At 35.4% G+C, this 18,187-nt stretch overlaps 1 protein-coding gene and 1 pseudogene across 1 annotated transcript; both read left to right on the top strand.

The window, feature by feature from the left end:
- On the top strand, nt 3,013-8,842 carry LOC18793221 (probable leucine-rich repeat receptor-like protein kinase At2g33170). Its single transcript, XM_007225360.2, has 3 exons — nt 3,013-3,852; nt 4,371-7,318; nt 8,116-8,842. The coding sequence occupies exons 1-3, from the start codon at nt 3,833-3,835 to the stop codon at nt 8,559-8,561; spliced, it is 3,414 nt and encodes a 1,137-aa protein (XP_007225422.2). The 5' UTR covers nt 3,013-3,832; the 3' UTR covers nt 8,562-8,842.
- LOC18792851 lies at nt 13,523-15,955 on the top strand (annotated as a pseudogene).

The following is an 18,187-nucleotide window of genomic DNA, read 5'->3' on the forward strand; positions in this document are numbered from 1 at the left end:
TGGAAAAATAATATTTCCCTATTGGGAAAACTGCCAAGAGGACCATAAACGAGGGCCTCAACCACAAGTGGGAATGGCAAGTTGATGTGCTATATAGGTTCAATTTTGTTTTCTTTAAAAACAGCATATGCTACAATAGGTTTTTAAAAAATCTTCAAAAAGCTACTACAACACAGGATAGCCTTGTACGTAGTTCTGCCCGTGGTGTTAAAGAATACAAAAAGTCTCATATCGGAAACTTAATAAAATAGAAAGTCTCATATAATGAATGGCTCCACTCCTAATAACATTGAAGCATTTTGTATAAAAACTCTACACCTACTAAATAGGTAATTAAATTAGACACAATATCAATGTTGTTAATAATGAGTCATAAATTCATCCCTATAAAATATTAACAATTATTAGTATACTATTTTGCCAGTCTATGCATCATGCATTGGTTTGGTATTAGGAGAACACAAATTTGAAAGGACATCACAAAGAAATAAAAATGAATATAACCTCTATTAACCAACAAAAAAAAATTTCGAAGTTACACTCTTAGTTAGAATACGTATATCAGAGATTTTCTGAATTAATAATTTTTTAAATTAAATTATGATGCAATTCTAAAATTTCTCAACGAAAAAAAAGGTTGGCGGTGCAGTCAAGCTTGGCAGATGAGCCTCCTAACTTAAGGGTCAATGCTAATTAAACAATTAAAAGAAACTCTTCTTTCCTTCCTAATCTTAATCGAATTTAGAGTTGGCACTGAAACCCATAAAGCAAGCACTGCTTCCTATCAAATCAAAACCCGATCTTGTTATCTCATGTGTGAAATTAAATGGTTCTTTTTCCTTTTTGCCATGTTAAAAATCATGTTAGTTGCAGCATATTTATTAGTGGTGGGCAAGTTTTCAATTGTGGAATTGAAAATAGTTTGCAATAGAAAAGGTGTAAAGGAAGGTATCATTGTTAGCAAAGATGAGGGTCATCACTGACATAGTAAATTATAGCTAAGGCATGTGCGCATTTGAAAAGAAAAAACTGATAAAAAGGACTAGACCTAATAAAATAGTTGCTGCTGGGACCTGAAAGTTTAAAAAGTAGAAAAATCAATCAATTAAGCAAATAATCCGATGCTAAATTATTGTTTACAAAAAATTAACTATTGTATAAAAATCAAGCAAGGCTCCTGTTTATTTTTTATCTACAATATAGGATAATTACAATATACTTTTATAATGGATTAATACACCCATAATAAGACTACAATACTACTAACTATACATCAAACTCATCACGAATATATATCGTCTTCGTCATCCATTCGAGTATAACCTAAGACCTCTTCTAACTAAATGACAAATATTTTAGACCAAATGCTAGTCGGTAAGGCTGAAGTTTCAGTTCAGCAACAGTTTTTTTTTACATGCTTTTTTGTTGTTGTACAGTGCTCCACTACATCAGGTGCTTAATTATCGGCTATGGCCTCATTCACACTCCTTTTCAGGTATGTCTAAATATTTATAGATTAAAACCTGACAGTTATAACTGATAAGGATGGAGGAGGGAAGGACATGCTTGCTTTATTAAAAAATAATAAAGGAAATGATAAGCATGGTTTGCACAAAATTCAGAATGTTAATTGGAAATTAACCAACTGAAGTGACATAATTTTGAACAAAGACCTTCGAGAATGTGAGAACATTTAAGCCACAATACTCACATAAATTTTTTTGTTTGTTGCCTTTTTAAGTTTTGTGGATTACATAATATGCTAACGATTAAATATGTCTATTTTCTCTAACACTCAAAATCATAGATTCAATTTCTCCTATCTTAATATTGAAAAAGAGTCTATTTTTTCACCTAAAATGGTAACTGATTGAGTTTTTAGTGGAGGTGAGCCAACCCTCAACATTGTCCAAGTCAAACGGATGTGGCCAGCAAAGAGCCTTACCCTTTTGCTTGTGCCCCAATAGTTATCAACATCTTTCTATCTATAGACCTTTCTTTCTTCCTTTTTGTCTCTGTCAAATTGTGATGTTCTTGAATTTTCATACGGGACCCTCTGATATTCACCTTTCAACATTCCATGATTAGATTAGACATCAGACTCATAACCCACAAATATGGACTGGTTGATGATATGGACATAAAGCCATTGCCTAGTGGTTGGGCAGGCTAGGGATCTATCTCACCCAATTTCCAATTTTCCTACGTCCGTATCCGTTAGATTTGTGGACCATGTGTATTTAACTTTGCCTACCTTGGATTATGATGCTCATTTTATTCATTTATTTGTTTTTGTATTAATCTGGTTTTGGCATAATCCGTTATTTAACTCTTTTGGTAATGTACCAAAACATTAATTGATGTATTTTTTTTTAAAGTAGATAATCGATGGTTGAAAATTAATACTCCGTTGACAAAAAGGAGTATTGCTCATTTTAAAGAAAAAGAAAAAATACCGGTCAAACAAAATTAGAACTAGAAAAACTTTAAAAGAAAAAAAAAAAACTGACATACAACAAATTCGTTGGATAATTTTTTAGAGTCCTATCAAATCTACATGGTTATTTATAGTTATTTATATATATATATATTTTGTAATACAAGTGATAATCTAAACTACAAAAAGATGAGATTTTCACGCATACTATCAAAGCGTCATGAAGATTCGAACTTGAGACTATTGAACTGAACTCCGCTGGTCATTGATAATTATTAAAATAAAAGACATTATTTATTTTTATATGTGCATAGGCTCTTAAAAATAGTCATCATACATTTTAAAATTTCATTTAATTTAACTAATTTCCAATAACATCTCTCTTATAAAAGCGTGTTTAAAGAAAATAAAAATAAAAGGAAAGTGCATGATTACTATTTTCAAATATAATTATCAACTGTTCAATGCTATATGTTGTACATTCTTACAGTGCTTAATATTTTTTTTTTAAAGCATGTCTTCCAAAAAAAAAAGAAAAAAAGAAAAAATATATATATAATTAACAACTCTTACTGAATATATGCAAGAGTTACAATTAAATAAGAAATTTCATAATCTAGTAACTGATAAAGATGAAGTTAAATTTGTATTAAAAAATAACTTGATCAATACAGATAGATGTGATACAAAACGAATTTGTTTTAGAGTAAAGTAGCTACCTACCAACTCAATCTAAGAAAATCCTAAAGCTTTTTACTGAAAAGGATAAAAAAGAAATTCAAACTTTTTTGGTTGCCTAAAAAGTTCACAGTTCCCCTCCCCTCCCTTTCCGAAGCACTAAAAAAGAGGAAAACCGAGTCCCCACAACCATCTTCTTCTCGCGAGAACCAGCATCACACACACAGCGAAAGAGATAGAAGAGATGAGAAAAATATGAAGGCATGCTTTGTCGGCCATTGAAGCTTCAACCCAAGAGCTCTGGTCCCTTCTCTTCCAAAAGATCATTCATGCCCATTATTCCATTCCCGACTCTGAGCCATGAGCTCCAACTGAAGGACTTGGCTTTCCCTCTGTGTGTGTTGCTTTTCATAGTTTGAAAGGGTATTGATATTTCTGGAATAAAATATTCTCAACGAGATCTTTTATATGATTCTATGCACTTTGAGCTCTGAGTTTCTTGGTGCAAAAGCCGCAATAAAGGGGTGGGCTTTGAGATATTTGTGCACAAATCTTGGCCTGTAGACCGGAGATCCCCACCATTTGTGGAAAAGGCGAACTGGGTTTGCCTCACTTTTGTCTTTTGGTTCATAATTCGATGGTTTTCAGCTTGTCATTTCAGGGAGTCAGTGCCAAGAGGTGGACTTGCTGCTTGCATTATCACTTTTTTGATGAGTGATGATCATAGACTTTGAGAGGTATGCTAAAGCTACTAACTTTGTTGTTATTGGTTAATTTATTTTTCAGTTTTGGTGTTTTGGGTTGTTCTTCTTGACTGATTTGTCACTGTTTTCTCTTACACTGGTTAATTTGAATCATTCAGTTTGAGTTCTTGTTGGAAACAGTTCATAGGTTTGCTAAATTCATTAGTTTTGACTTTTGTGTTATTGGGTTGTCCAAAATGATTGTGTCATTTCTTTCCTTTTAGGTGTCAGAATTTGATTTTTAGGCTCTCTATGTTATCTATATGGGTCGCTGAGTTATCTAAATACCGAGTTTTGTTCTTTCAAATGGTTGGTTCCTTAAACTCTTGATATACTTGGATTTTGTACCGTAAAACTGGCTTCTTTAAAGGCAGTTCTTGAATTATCAAATTCTTTTGTGGTGAAAAAATCTGATTGTATTTTACTTGATTTAGTTTTACCGCATTGCATCTGAAGAGTTGTGCATTTGCAGGTGTTAAAATATCTGATTATGTTGTAATTGATCGTTTCAGGGTTACTAAAATGTCCAAAAAATGGGAGTTGAGGAGGGCTTTGGAACTGGAGTTTGCAGGAATTTTACTTGCCTTGACTCTACTTGCTTCTACTTCAGAGGGGCTGAATACCGAGGGGCTGTACCTTTTAGAGCTAAAGAAAAGTATTCAGGATGAATTTTATTTTTTGGGAAATTGGAACTCCTCTGATCAAACACCATGTGGTTGGATAGGTGTAAATTGCTCTTCTGGTTATGCTCCAGTGGTCAAAGGTCTTAATTTAAGTTTCATGAATCTGTCAGGAGTCCTCAGCCCTAGCATTGGTGGTTTGGTTCATCTAACTTTTCTTGATCTTTCACACAATGATTTCTTGGGAGGCATACCCAAGGAGATTGGAAACTGTTTGAGTTTGGAACAACTTTATCTGAACGATAACCAGTTTACGGGCCAAATACCTGTGGAGGTGGGTAAGCTGTCAAATTTAAGAAGTTTGAATATTTGTAATAACAAAATCAATGGTTCTCTTCCTGAGGAGCTTGGGAACTTGTCTTTACTCGTTGATTTTGTGGCATACACCAACAATATTACGGGTTCAATACCCCCATCTTTTGGAAATCTCAAGAATCTGGTAACTTTTAGAGCTGGGCAGAATGCTATTTCTGGTAGCATGCCAGCCGAAATAGGTGGATGTAAGAGCTTGAAACTGCTTGGTCTTGCCCAAAATGCTATAGAGGGGGAATTGCCTAAGGCGATTGGGATGCTTCAGAGCATGACAGATATGATTCTGTGGGGTAACCAGGTATCTGGGCCTATACCAAAGGAGCTTGGAAATTGCACTAGCCTTGAGACTATTGCTTTGTATCAGAACAATCTTGTGGGGCCTATACCTCCAGAACTTGGGAACCTGAAGTCATTGAAGAAGTTGTACATCTACAGGAATGGCTTGAATGGAACCATTCCACAGGAAATTGGAAATCTTTCTTTTGCAACTGAGATTGATTTCTCGGAGAACTATTTGATAGGTGAGATCCCAACAGAGTTAAGTAAGATAAGAGGTCTAAGCTTACTGTACCTTTTCCAGAACCAGCTAACAGGTGTGATTCCAAATGAACTGAGTAGCTTGAGGAACTTGACAAAGCTTGATCTTTCAATGAATTACCTCAAAGGTCCTATTCCAGATGGGTTTCAATATTTGACTGAACTGTACCAGTTACAGCTGTTTAACAATTCTCTAAGCGGTAGCATACCTCGGTGGCTTGGACTTCACAGCGGACTTTGGGTAGTTGATTTTTCCGATAACTTACTGACAGGAAGAATACCTCCATATCTCTGTCAACATTCCAATCTAATTTTGTTGAACCTGGAGGCTAATGATCTTAATGGAAATATTCCACCTGGAGTCGTGAACTGTAAATCATTAGTGCAACTTCGTCTAGTTGGAAACAGGCTAACTGGGAGCTTTCCTTCAGAGTTATGCAATTTGCCAAACCTTTCTGCAATTGAGTTGGACCAGAACAAATTCACTGGTCCAATTCCTCCAGAGATTAGGAACTGCCAAAAGTTGCAAAGGCTTCATATTTCAGACAATTACTTTACATCTGAGTTGCCAAAGGAAATAGGATATCTGTCTCAATTGGTGACTTTCAACATATCATCCAATTTGCTCACCGGGCGGATTCCGCCTGAAATTGTTAACTGCAAGATGCTTCAACGACTTGATCTCAGTAGGAATCGATTTGTAGATGCTTTGCCAAATGAGCTGGGAACCCTTTTGCAATTAGAGCTTCTCAGGCTTTCAGAAAATAATTTCACTGGAAACATACCAGCAACACTAGGAAACCTCTCCCATTTGACAGAGTTGCAGATGGGTGGCAACTTGTTTTCTGGTGAAATACCACCAGAATTGGGTTCGCTTTCAAGCTTGCAGATTGCAATGAATCTCAGTTTTAATAATTTCACTGGGAGAATACCAGCAACGCTTGGAAATCTTAATTTACTTGAATTCCTGCTACTCAATAACAATCACTTGACTGGTGACATTCCCAGCTCATTTGAGAATCTGTCGAGCTTAATGGGCTGCAACTTCTCATACAATGACCTTACTGGACCTTTACCTCCCATCCCACTGTTTCAGAACATGGCAATTAGCAGCTTTATCGGGAACAAAGGTCTTTGTGGTGGACCTCTCATTGGTTGCAGTGTAAATCCGTCTCTTCATTCTGTTCCATCTCTGGAAAGTGGGGGTACTCGACGCGGTAAAATTGTTACAGTAATTGCAGGTGCTGTGGGAGGTGTTTCTCTTATTCTCATTGCTATTATCTTATATTTCATGAGACATCCAGGTCAGACAGTTCCTTCCTTGCAAGATAAAGATACTCTATCTCCTGATATGGATATGTACTTGCCTCCAAAGGAGGGATTCACATTCCAAGATCTAGTTGAGGCGACAAATAACTTTCATGAAAGCTATGTTATTGGAAGGGGAGCTTGTGGAACCGTTTATAAGGCAGTAATGAGAACTGGACAGACAATTGCTGTTAAGAAGCTATCATCGAACCGGGAGGGCAACAACATTGAAAACAGTTTCCAGGCTGAGATTTCGACTTTAGGAAATATAAGGCATCGAAATATTGTGAAGTTATATGGATTCTGTTATCACCAGGGTTCCAATCTTCTTCTTTATGAGTACATGGCAAAGGGTAGCTTGGGTGAATTGCTTCATGGTGCCTCTTGTAGCTTGGACTGGCCTACCCGTTTTATGATTGCCCTTGGAGCTGCTGAAGGTCTTGCTTATTTACATCATGACTGCAAACCCAGGATTGTCCACCGTGATATAAAGTCCAATAACATTTTGCTAGATGAGAAATTCGAAGCCCATGTAGGTGATTTTGGTTTGGCAAAAGTGATTGATATGCCTTATTCAAAATCAATGTCAGCAGTTGCAGGATCGTATGGATATATTGCTCCTGGTAAGCTTCCCATTTGTTCTTCATTATTTACTTAAATAGTTACTGAATTGCCATTTACTCCGAGAATACTGCTGAAGAACAGGTATTCTTTAAGGCTGAAAGAACTAATTTCTAGTCTCCTAAGACCCATATTTCCCCCCCTCTTTTCCCTGATGATTTATTTTGGCGATTCTTTTAAAGTTGGGACATCTTTTCTTACATATTGTAAAGTAAAACTAGAAATCAATTTTCCTCCATGTTGATAGATAATGTTACAGCTACAACTTGGTTGTTGAGGATATGTAAGAAGAGGGAAATTAATCCCCCATTTTGTCATTGGAACCCTTGAATGAGAACGTAAGCAGCAGAAATAATCTGGTTAGGATATTTTATTCTTTTCCTAGTCTCTTTTGAAAGGTGCCAAGGGCAATCACCAAAGTTCAGAAGCTGTCTACAAAAATTTAAAAACTAAAGACAAAACAACACCTAGAAAAGAACTAAAGGATAAGGGAGGAGCCTTATGTGTCCACTAGGAAACTCATTTGTGGATTGGCTTGATGTATGCATATTGATTTATGTGTTTTTTATCCATGTACTGAGAAACATGATAACTTCTCATAAATAAATGGATATATGTTAACTTATCTACGAGGTGCTTGCCCCAATGGCTGGCTGTTGCTGACTTGTTAAATTTGTACTTTTTGGATTTTCATTTGTTCCCTTTCTCTCTCTGCAGTTGCTTAGTTCATTCCTGTTTATCATTTTTAGAGTCAATTTTTTTATTGAATGGTTGATAATGTTACTCTTCTTCATGGCAGAGTATGCATACACCATGAAGGTTACAGAAAAATGCGATATCTATAGCTACGGTGTTGTTCTATTGGAGTTGCTAACTGGAAGAACTCCTGTACAGTCACTAGATCAAGGAGGTGATCTTGTCACCTGGGTGAGGCATTATGTTCAAGACCATTCATTGACATCTGGGATACTTGATGGTCGGTTAAATCTTCAGGACAGAAGTATTGTTGATCACATGCTTAATGTCTTAAAAATTGCTTTGATATGCACAAGCATGACGCCTTTCGACCGTCCTTCAATTCGAGAAGTTGTGCTGATGCTTATTGAGTCTAATGAGCAAGCAGGGGACTTTTCTCCAACTTATGATCTTCCTTTGAAAGTTGATACAGATCTTCTGAAGGATGATGAAGATCTTCCTTTGAAAGACGACACCCGACATCCTCCTTTGAAAGATGATACCCGATGAAAGTATACGACACATCCCTAGATTTTAGTAACTCAGATGATTTTTTTGGGTGCTGATTCTTCCTCGAATTATTTGCAACAAGGAAATGGTAATATCTTGTACATTTTTTCCAACTAGAAATATGAATACTGGAATTTTCCTTTCTAATTTATGAGGGCATTTAAAGTTGCTCTCAAAGTTTGTTTCTTTTCTTACTATACAGTGTATACAGTATAGTAAAAATCAGTGTACAGTTATGATATGTGCATTTTAAATGGCATTATGCTCACTTTTAAATCTTAATCCATTGAATAACAAAGAAGCCTGAATTTAACTTTTGTCATCAATTCAAAACTACAGATTTTGTGGTCACATTTTGTAATTTGATTTTTTTTTCTTCATAAATTTAAAAATAAGAAAAATTAGGCTTGGGCTTCAATGGTGCACAAGGCCTGGCCTGAAGTGATCAATATTTCTCCAATCCAAAATTTTCACAAACCCAATCAACTAGGCGTTGCCGTCAAGTTTGAATCCAAAAATTCGAACTCGAGCCGAATCGGACTGATCCAAAAATTCCACTTGGTATACGCATATTCATTGAAGTACATTTTACAATAAAGTGAAGAGAAGTAACGTTATATTAATAGCAAGTTGAAATCCATGCCCCATTTAGTTGTGGCCTATACACTACAACTTGCTAGAGTAGATTATGAGTTCAGATTTCATGAACGAGGATTCTAGTAAATTTTTCAACTACGAATTTCTTGAACTTGGAAAAATTAAACTTTCATGAACGACAATTCCAATAAAATTTTCAACTGTGAGGAGGAGTTATGTATCACGGACTCATCCAATGATTTACGTGAATGAGCTAGACCATGGTATTTGTTTGCAGTTTAGAATCATAGGATTTGATGTAACGCAAGGTTTAAAGGGATTATATACAAAACAATTAAATTACCAATTGCAAAGCATCAAAATTTTTAATTCAAAATCAATGCACTGGCCAAAATCAGCATTCTTGCACATTCACAGCCTAATGGAATGGCCTAGGGGTTGATGAACCGGCCCGACTGGACCGGCCATGGATAACAATTCTGATCATGAAAACAAATGCCAAGAAAATAAACAGTCCAATAACATTTGCTACATCCATCTCTATCTGCTCTGTAGACATCGTAGTAATGAAACTCTCTTGACCATCTAAAGCTGCAAAAGAACAGTGTGGTTCCAAAAATGTTTTGCCTAAAACGAAACTCAAAGCTCTCCCCAGGATGAAGTACGCGATCGCCAAGATCATCGTCCTTGGATTTACAATGAACAGCGAGGTCTCCGTAGACTCCCAAGGCGTTGGTGATTCGGACAGTTCTTTTTTTAGGAAGGAGACCAGCCTCAACTGATATTATGAGAGCTACTAGCATAAGCAGCATCAGAGGAAGAACACTTGACAAAGATTGACTCATTTTTTTATTAACGTGGGAAATATTTCAAGATGCGTACATATGGTTGAGGCTAACCTTATATAAATTCATAATTTGCATCTATTTCAACAAAAGGTGAATTTGAAGAGATGGGTACATTCTTTTCACATCCCACCACCTCTGAGAATTTAACATTCCATTATAATGATCAATTAATTAGTAGAACTGTTACATAAAAAAACCCTAAACGCTCTCCAAGAAGAAAATCCTAAGGGCATCCACAATCATGCCCTCTATTTTTAAGTTAAAATTTAACTGAAAACACTAGAAAGCTATTTTAGGAGCTCTTTATAAAATTTCAACTCCAACCATACTCCCTAATTTAAAGAGTCATAAATGTTTTTAATGTTTTTTAAATTCAATTTTTGAATAAAGCGTAGACACAAAAGCAACAATAAAAAATAATTTGCTTAAAAAAAATTCTTAAAATAATATTAAATAAAGAAGCATTTAATTATAGGGAGTCACTCGGAGTCCTTTCTCTCTCCTCAGATTTAGGAGCTCCTAGAGGTTTCCCTATTTTAGGTGCTGAATAGGGAGCGTAGTTGGAGGTGAGTTTTTTCAATTCCTCCCTAAATTTAAGCTAAGGAGGTTGTTTAGGGAGCCCATTGTGGATGCTCTAAGGAAAGAAATCTCAGCCGCCTCAGCTACATAAAAAATTAATTGTCATCAATAATTACCATCGCTTTTTCTCCCCAAAAAAAAAAAAAAAAAAGAGAGAGAAAAAAGAAAACCCCCTTCCCCTTAACTTTTTCAAATCAAGAAAAGGAAATAGTTAATTTTCCTTGTAAAGATTAACAAGAACAAAAACAGAATATCAAGCAAGCAATTGAAGAGATGAAATTATTATTTAATATTCATGATGAACCAGAATTACATGGCATCATTATGGTTGAGTTCTTCATTATAAAACCTTATTGAAGTAGGGATACTAGCTCAAGAATTGATTTATGAGTCATGCCACAAAAAGCACTGACCATACAAACACGGGCCAACTTTTTTAACCGTCCAAAAGCATTTGCTACATTCATCCCTTTTTTGAGAGTAGATGTCAAAATAGTGAAGTTTGGGATCCCCAGGCCATCGGAATCCGCAGAAGAATAGTGTGCTCGACTGAAAAAAGTTTCGTCCAAAACTAAATTCATATGTCTCCCCCGGATGCAGCAGGTGCTCGCCAAGATCGTCGTCCTTGGATTTACAATGGACTGTGAGGTCCAGGTTGTCTTCCAAAGTGTTGGTGATCCGAACCGTTATCTTTTTAGGTGGGTTAGACGACTCAACTAGTGTTGTCATATGAACAACTAGTAGCAGCAGCATCAGCGGAAGAACACATGTTGCAGTGAAAGATGGACTCATTTTGCTTGGGGGGAGAAAAGGTTATTTTTCTCTCTATTTTATAGTGAGTGTCCAAGGCGACATGCAATTCATAATAATTTATTTATGGTTCATCCAACCTAGAATGAGTAACTCATTTCCTAATTGATGATTTTTTCCAATTTCCAGGTATGAATGCCATTCGAATTCAAAAGGTTGGTCCCAGAATTCGACCCAATTGGAAAGAAAAAACAACCAAGTGTGGCATAAACACGTCCATGCGCATATGGCTATTTTTTTTGACAGTTTCTCAATCCTGGAAGAAATGTTTGGTAGATTATTTCATTAGATATCTATAGGGATACGTTTCTTGATTAAGAACATTCAAATTTTTTTCCATTTGAAAAAATAGGGTGTAATTGCTATATTAAATTAAAACATATTCAATATAATATTTTTTGTTGGATCTCAATATTTAATGTAATTAATAATAAATTTAATGCATATATTCATACAAGTATAAATTTAAGGAGAATACAATTTCACATAATTAGCATAGAGTGCTGCTATTTCCACTTTTCTGTCCTATTTCCCCACTCACCTTATCTTCCCACCCACCGTGTAAATTTGAAAAAACACAATCCTATCTTTCCACCCACCATTATTCCTAAAATACCATTTAATTATTAATTTATGCAAATTCTCTATATTTTTTAGTGGAAACGATGTATTTATTTCAATAAAACTGAAACCGATTACAACATATCCTCCTCAACCAACAAGTTCTCGATGAAAGCAGGAGGGTCTCTATCCCATGAGAACATGTCAATTGATGAAATAGCGAAATATGCAAGACTATGTGCTACTATATTGGCATCTCTAGAAACAAAACAAACTGAAGAATTATTTAGTTGCGCTGAAACAAAAAAACGCTAAAGTAAAAACAAAAACTACATCAAAGAGTTGAAAATCAACTTATAAAAACTGAAAAATAACTAGAAAATTCAAAGAACAATTTAATCAAGAATATACATGCCTTAACAGCAGAAAAACTGAGCTTCACATCAAAACATTAATATAAAAGAAGAAGATCGAAAAATGCACAGCAGTTTCTAGAAAAACCAAAAGTTCTCATATGTGCAAAGAAAACTTATGAGGCCCTATACGTACAAGTAAAATAATAAATTTTAAAATTTTAAAATCCAAAAATTAAACAAAAATCATCCTTAGTGGCATCAATTACATCTATTTTCACATACTCACAGCCACTAAATTGTCTTTTGCATAATTAAAAAAAAAACCGAAGATAAAAAAAATAAAGCAAGTACAATCATCAACAAGCAGCAATCAAGAACTCAAGTAAGTACAATCATCAACAAGCAAAAAAGTCTGGTAAAATAACTATAAAAATAATATATGGAAAAAGAGTCTACTAAAATAATTACAAAAATAATATACGGAAAGCATTGACAAATTAGGAATTCACCTCCTAATTTTCTTTGTTTTTTCTTGCAATCATATCATGGCTTCAAATTCCAAGTACTTTCTAATATGAGAGAGATGGTGTGGCGTGGAGTGGAGAGCAGAGAGAGCACACACTTTGGCCTTGGCAAAGGAAAGAACAAGTGAAGAAACAATTTGGGCAAAGGAAAAAAACATCAATTTGGGAAAAGGAATGTTGAAAACTTGGAGAGCACGCCTTTTTGTTTGTTGGGAACTTGAGGGAGGAAAACAACATGTTGGAAACTTGGGAGAGGAGATCAGCATCTTGTTGGAAACAAAAACTCTGCCTACCGCCGCCTTTTTTCTCTTGATATCCGGTAAAAATAGGCCGAAGAGAGACAATGAGGCTTTGGAGTCGGCAAGGTCAAGGACCTGAGCTCCCGTGAGGCTGACCTCAACTTCGAGCAGAGAGAGGTCAGAGATCTGATTTTTGCTAGGCTTTTAAACAAAAAAGGTAAAATCATATTTTAACTTTGTAATTTAGACAGGTCCAATGAATCTGGGCCTCATCTTTTCCCAAATTCAAAACAAAATTTGATTCTTAGGTATTAAAACCCAAGCAAAAATACTTTATGTCTCAAATCCTAATTAGTAAGGATTGTTATGTCTAATACCTAATTTTTCTTAAATTTAATGCATAAAATACAAGTAAAAAATATTCATGGTTCTTTTTACAGGCTTGAAATGGCCCATTTTCAAATCAAGGATTTGGATTGTGCTCCATCTAAGGTAGATGTGTCAAACAGATCAAGGATTAGGAAGAAGCCTATGATCTTAAAGCTCTTGTTAAGGTTACTTGATTGTGCATTTGATTGAAATGGTAAATTGTCTTGCTTGCTAAATTTTTTTTATGTGTATTGTATTAGCCTCTTGAAGAACCAGAGAAAATGACCAATATTATTCTTCAAGCTCTGGAAATAACTGGACAGAGAGGCGTCATCAACCGAGGCTAGGGAGGAAAGCCTGATGGAGGTGATGGCTTTGGAGATGCAAGCAGAGACGGTGTTGAACAAGAGAACATGGCTGCTTGGCTTCTTGGCTTCTTGGTGTTAACACCCTCAAAATCCAACCTTTCAAGCTCCCTAATCTCGGTACCAATTTGTTCTTTTTCTGGATCACTGTTTTTTTTTAAAACTCAACTTGTGTCACTTTTCAGGTCAAATTATTATTTGTGATCCTTTTTGCCTAATTGACTTCCTGTGTTCCTTCTTTTCTTGTTTATTTCTTTAGGACCCCGTGATGTTTTAGTTCGACTCAAGGCTGTTGGCATATGCGGCAGTGATGTTCACCACTTCAAGGTCACCTCCTCTTTTCCTTCTTGGTTCTTTATTATATTCGTGATAGAGCAAAGGCTGGGCACACTGCTCTAATCAACTGACCTAACTCATGTAGAGAATTCGATATTTAATGTTTATTAATTGTTAAACAATATATACTTTAAATTAATTGGTAAATGGCCTGTTTTGATTGTTATTGTTTGTTACTATTTTCAGAACATGAGATGTGCAGATTTTGTGGTGAAAGAGCCAATTGGAGTGTGCTGGTTTCGTAGAGGAAGTTGGGAGTGAGGTGAAGCATCCGGTGCCTGGTGACCGCGTGGCACTAGAGCCCGGCATCAATTGCAAGCGATGTGAGCTATGCAAACAAGGCCGATATAATCTATGCCCCGAGATGAACAGGTATCCACGTATTTGCAGCATATTATATGCCAGTTGTAACTAGCCCAAGATGACACGTGGAGCGTTGTAAGCTTGGCACAAGTGGAACTTTTAGTATTGGATAAGGCTGACTAAAGCATGACTGGACTTTGAGTTTATTTTAATTGTGACTTCTTTGAATATGGGTTATGTTGGGGAGGTGTGTTTATTTTAATTGTGACTTCTTTGAATATGGGCTATTCTGGATTTTTGTGCAAGATTTGTGTCTTAGTCTAAAATGTATTTAGGCCTACCAAACATCGATTATAACTATTGTCCAATTGAATTGGACTGGTCTTGCGAGTTGAAATAGTACAAATAACAACACTCACTTTGAGATACTATAGTTTTTTTAGTGGGCAATTCAAATTTGAGGCAGGTGTTTGAGATACGTGGTGTTTTCTTATATTCGTGTTTGTGAGCTTGGAGAAGGGGCAATATGTGAGCCCTTAAGTGTTGGTGTTCATGCTTGTCATTGGGCTAATGTTGGTCCAGAAACAAATGTTTTGGTCATGGGAGCAGGACCTATAGGACTTATTACATTGTTGGCTCCTCGTGCCTTCGAAGCACCTAGAATTGTCGTGGCGGATGTGAATGACCACCGTTTATTCGTTGCAAAGGCTCTTAGTGCACATGAGATCGTCAAAGTTTCCACAAATATTGAGGTACATGCTGCTGTCACATGTTCGGGATTTGTAGGGTGACATCAACCCTTTTTTTTTTAATGAGTTTATGTAAATTATTTTGAAGGAGGTTGCTGAAGAAGTTGCTAAAATAAAAGAAGCTATGGGAACTCGAGTGTATGTAAGCTTCGATTGTGCAGGGTTTAATAAAACCATGGCGACAGCTCTGAGTGCTACTGGTTCCGGTGGCAAAGTTTGCCTTGTGGGAATGGGCCAGAGAGAGTTGACTCTCCCACTCACTTCAGCTGCTGCCAGGTATAAATTGATTAATTCATTTGCTCAGTTTGTAAAACTATTTATATTGTATTTGGTGTCACATTTTTAATAGAGGCATGAGACATGATTTACTTGTGACACGCATTCTTCGTATTATTTAAGATTTCGTGATTTTAATATAGAGAGGTCGATGTGATTGAAATTTTCTGATACAAGAACACGTGGCCCTTGTGCCTTGAATTGTTGAGAAGTAGTAAGGTTGATGTGAAGCCCACGATAACACATCGTTTTGGATTCTCTCAAAAGGAAGTGGAAAAAGCATTTGAAACCAGTGCTGGTGGAGGCAATGCCATTAAGGTCATATTTAATCTGTAAAATTGGCTCAAGGAAATGGAGCCAATCTTTGGTGAAATTTTTGTTGTGCTTTGTTTGCCCAATAATCGGGGTTTGTGGTTGGGTGTTGTATTTATAATTAGCCCATTTTAAACCCATCTTAGTCGAGTACAAGTTTCTGTTGTAAATAATAATAATAATAATAATAATAAATAACTATTAAAAGGACCAATGAGTAAATATTTATATAATTAATTTTGTACTATTTCAACTCTACAAACTAGTAAAATTTTGTTTAGTAATCATTAAAAAATTTGGCAAGTTACAACTGAAAAGTTCAGTCACTAGATAATATTTTAATATAATATATTTAATATTTTAAATATATATTATTTTATTCAATAATATATGAAAATTATGTGTATAATATGTGAATTTTGTGTGTATTATTGAAAATTTTGTAAAAAAATATGTGTATTAAACATGAAAGTGGTAAATTATTCATACGAGTAATAATTCTAGAAAAGTAAAAAATGAAAAGGGGACAATAGAGACTCGGGTAATGTCCTAATAGTAATGGATAATGCTCTAAACTACTCTTAGCGATAAACGAAAATCGGAAAACAAATTTAAAAGAAAAAAAAGATCCCAATATATGTATAAGGATCGAATATACTTTTTTATTATAAAAAAAATAGAAAAAAAAAATCAGAAAAACAAAGTACGCATGGCAATATTTTTATACCAAAAATAAAAAATAAAAAGAATATAACCGCCTTGAAAAATGAGTACAGCCGCGCGGCTATACGTTTTCTAAAAATAAAAAATCTAAGTATAGCCGGCCGGCGGCTATTAAAAAAAGGACCTGTCTTGTGATTCGTCGGCAAGGTAAGAACAACCGTTCGGCTATACTAGCTGCACGGCTGGACTATATATAACAACCACATCAAAAAATGACAATAAAAAAGGATTGCACATATTTAAGATTCAATATATTATAAAGACGACATTCCTGCACTCATCTGAAGTAAATCAATGTGGTAAACAATGCATTGAATTGACTCATAAAGGTTAACTCTTTAAACGTGTCAATGACGATATATATTTCAGACACAGTGAGGCCCTTCCTTATTTTACAGATGGAGTATCTAGCAGACATTCTGATAAGTGCATGGGAAGGTATGTGCTGGAACACATTTTGTCACTTCACCAGATTGAATTTTCTGTAAAATAGCTTCTCTAATATGGAAAAAGCAAGAGTCTATTTCCTTTCTAATATGGAACAGTCCTATAGTGAGTTCACTGGTTTTCACCCATGGTTTTTCATTTGATGCATCTCTTCACCAAGATAGATTGCTAGAAACTAGAAACTATGTCTGTCAAATCATTCATGTATGGTCCCCTCTCGTCATTTGTGGTTACTTACTTTTTGAGTCTTGCTTGTTATGGAAATGAATAATCTGCTACTTAAACTTTTAACATATGCTTATGCTCGGCTGGTCCTCTGGTTGGTATTTAGTTTTGTTTTTTTTATGTGTTATGCTCATACATATGCTAGTTGCTTTGTGTCATGGTCTTTTTTCTGGATTTTCTTCTTCTCTTCTCTTTTACCTGTCGTATCTTCTCCGCCGAGTCCACTAGATCACAATCCTGTGTTAGCAATTGAAAAATTGTGAGAACTATTTCCATTAGTATTGCTTGCTGGCTTGCTGCTGGTGACCTGCCAATTATGCCTGTAGCAAAGGTACTTTTCCTGTCTAGTATTACTTCCCAAAAGTCTCACCTTCATGATTTTGATATCCATACAATTGAACGAGATTACGAAAGTTATGATCCTCGTTCTTCTTGTTGGTTGCAGTTGACAGTCCTGCAAGACCTTGAAGGGCATTTACAAATGCGTCACGGAAACCTTGAAGGGCTTTATATATATTTTCACATTGCACCAACAATAAAAATATAGATTTCTCTGTAGGCTTACCTTTTGCGATGCCTTTTGTGAAAGTCCCACATCAAAAATACACACTCATATAGAGGTGTTTATAAACAAAGCAATATGATAGTCAAGTAAGTGCGGTTAACATTGGGGAGTTGGGCTAATAGCCTTGGCTATGGGCTAGGATTTCATTAATAATAATTATATTAATCAAAGACTTGGGCCTTGGAACAAAAGTAAAGAAACTAATTTGCCTTGGAACAAAAGTAAAGAAACTAATTTTATACTCCAAAAAGTTTTTACAAAAAAAAAAAAAATTTTTTTTTTCAAGAATAAAGAGTATATCCGCGAGGCTATACTATTTCTTGAAAAAATAAATAAAAAGAATCTGGTATAGCCCGGCCCCAGCGTTTGTTTGCCACGTGTCATCCAAGTAGAAACAGACGGCTATACTCTTTTTAAAAACAATTAAGGAAAAACTGAGTAT

This window comes from Prunus persica, chromosome G1 (assembly GCF_000346465.2).
Source record: "Prunus persica cultivar Lovell chromosome G1, Prunus_persica_NCBIv2, whole genome shotgun sequence".
Classification (NCBI taxonomy): domain Eukaryota; kingdom Viridiplantae; phylum Streptophyta; class Magnoliopsida; order Rosales; family Rosaceae; genus Prunus; species Prunus persica.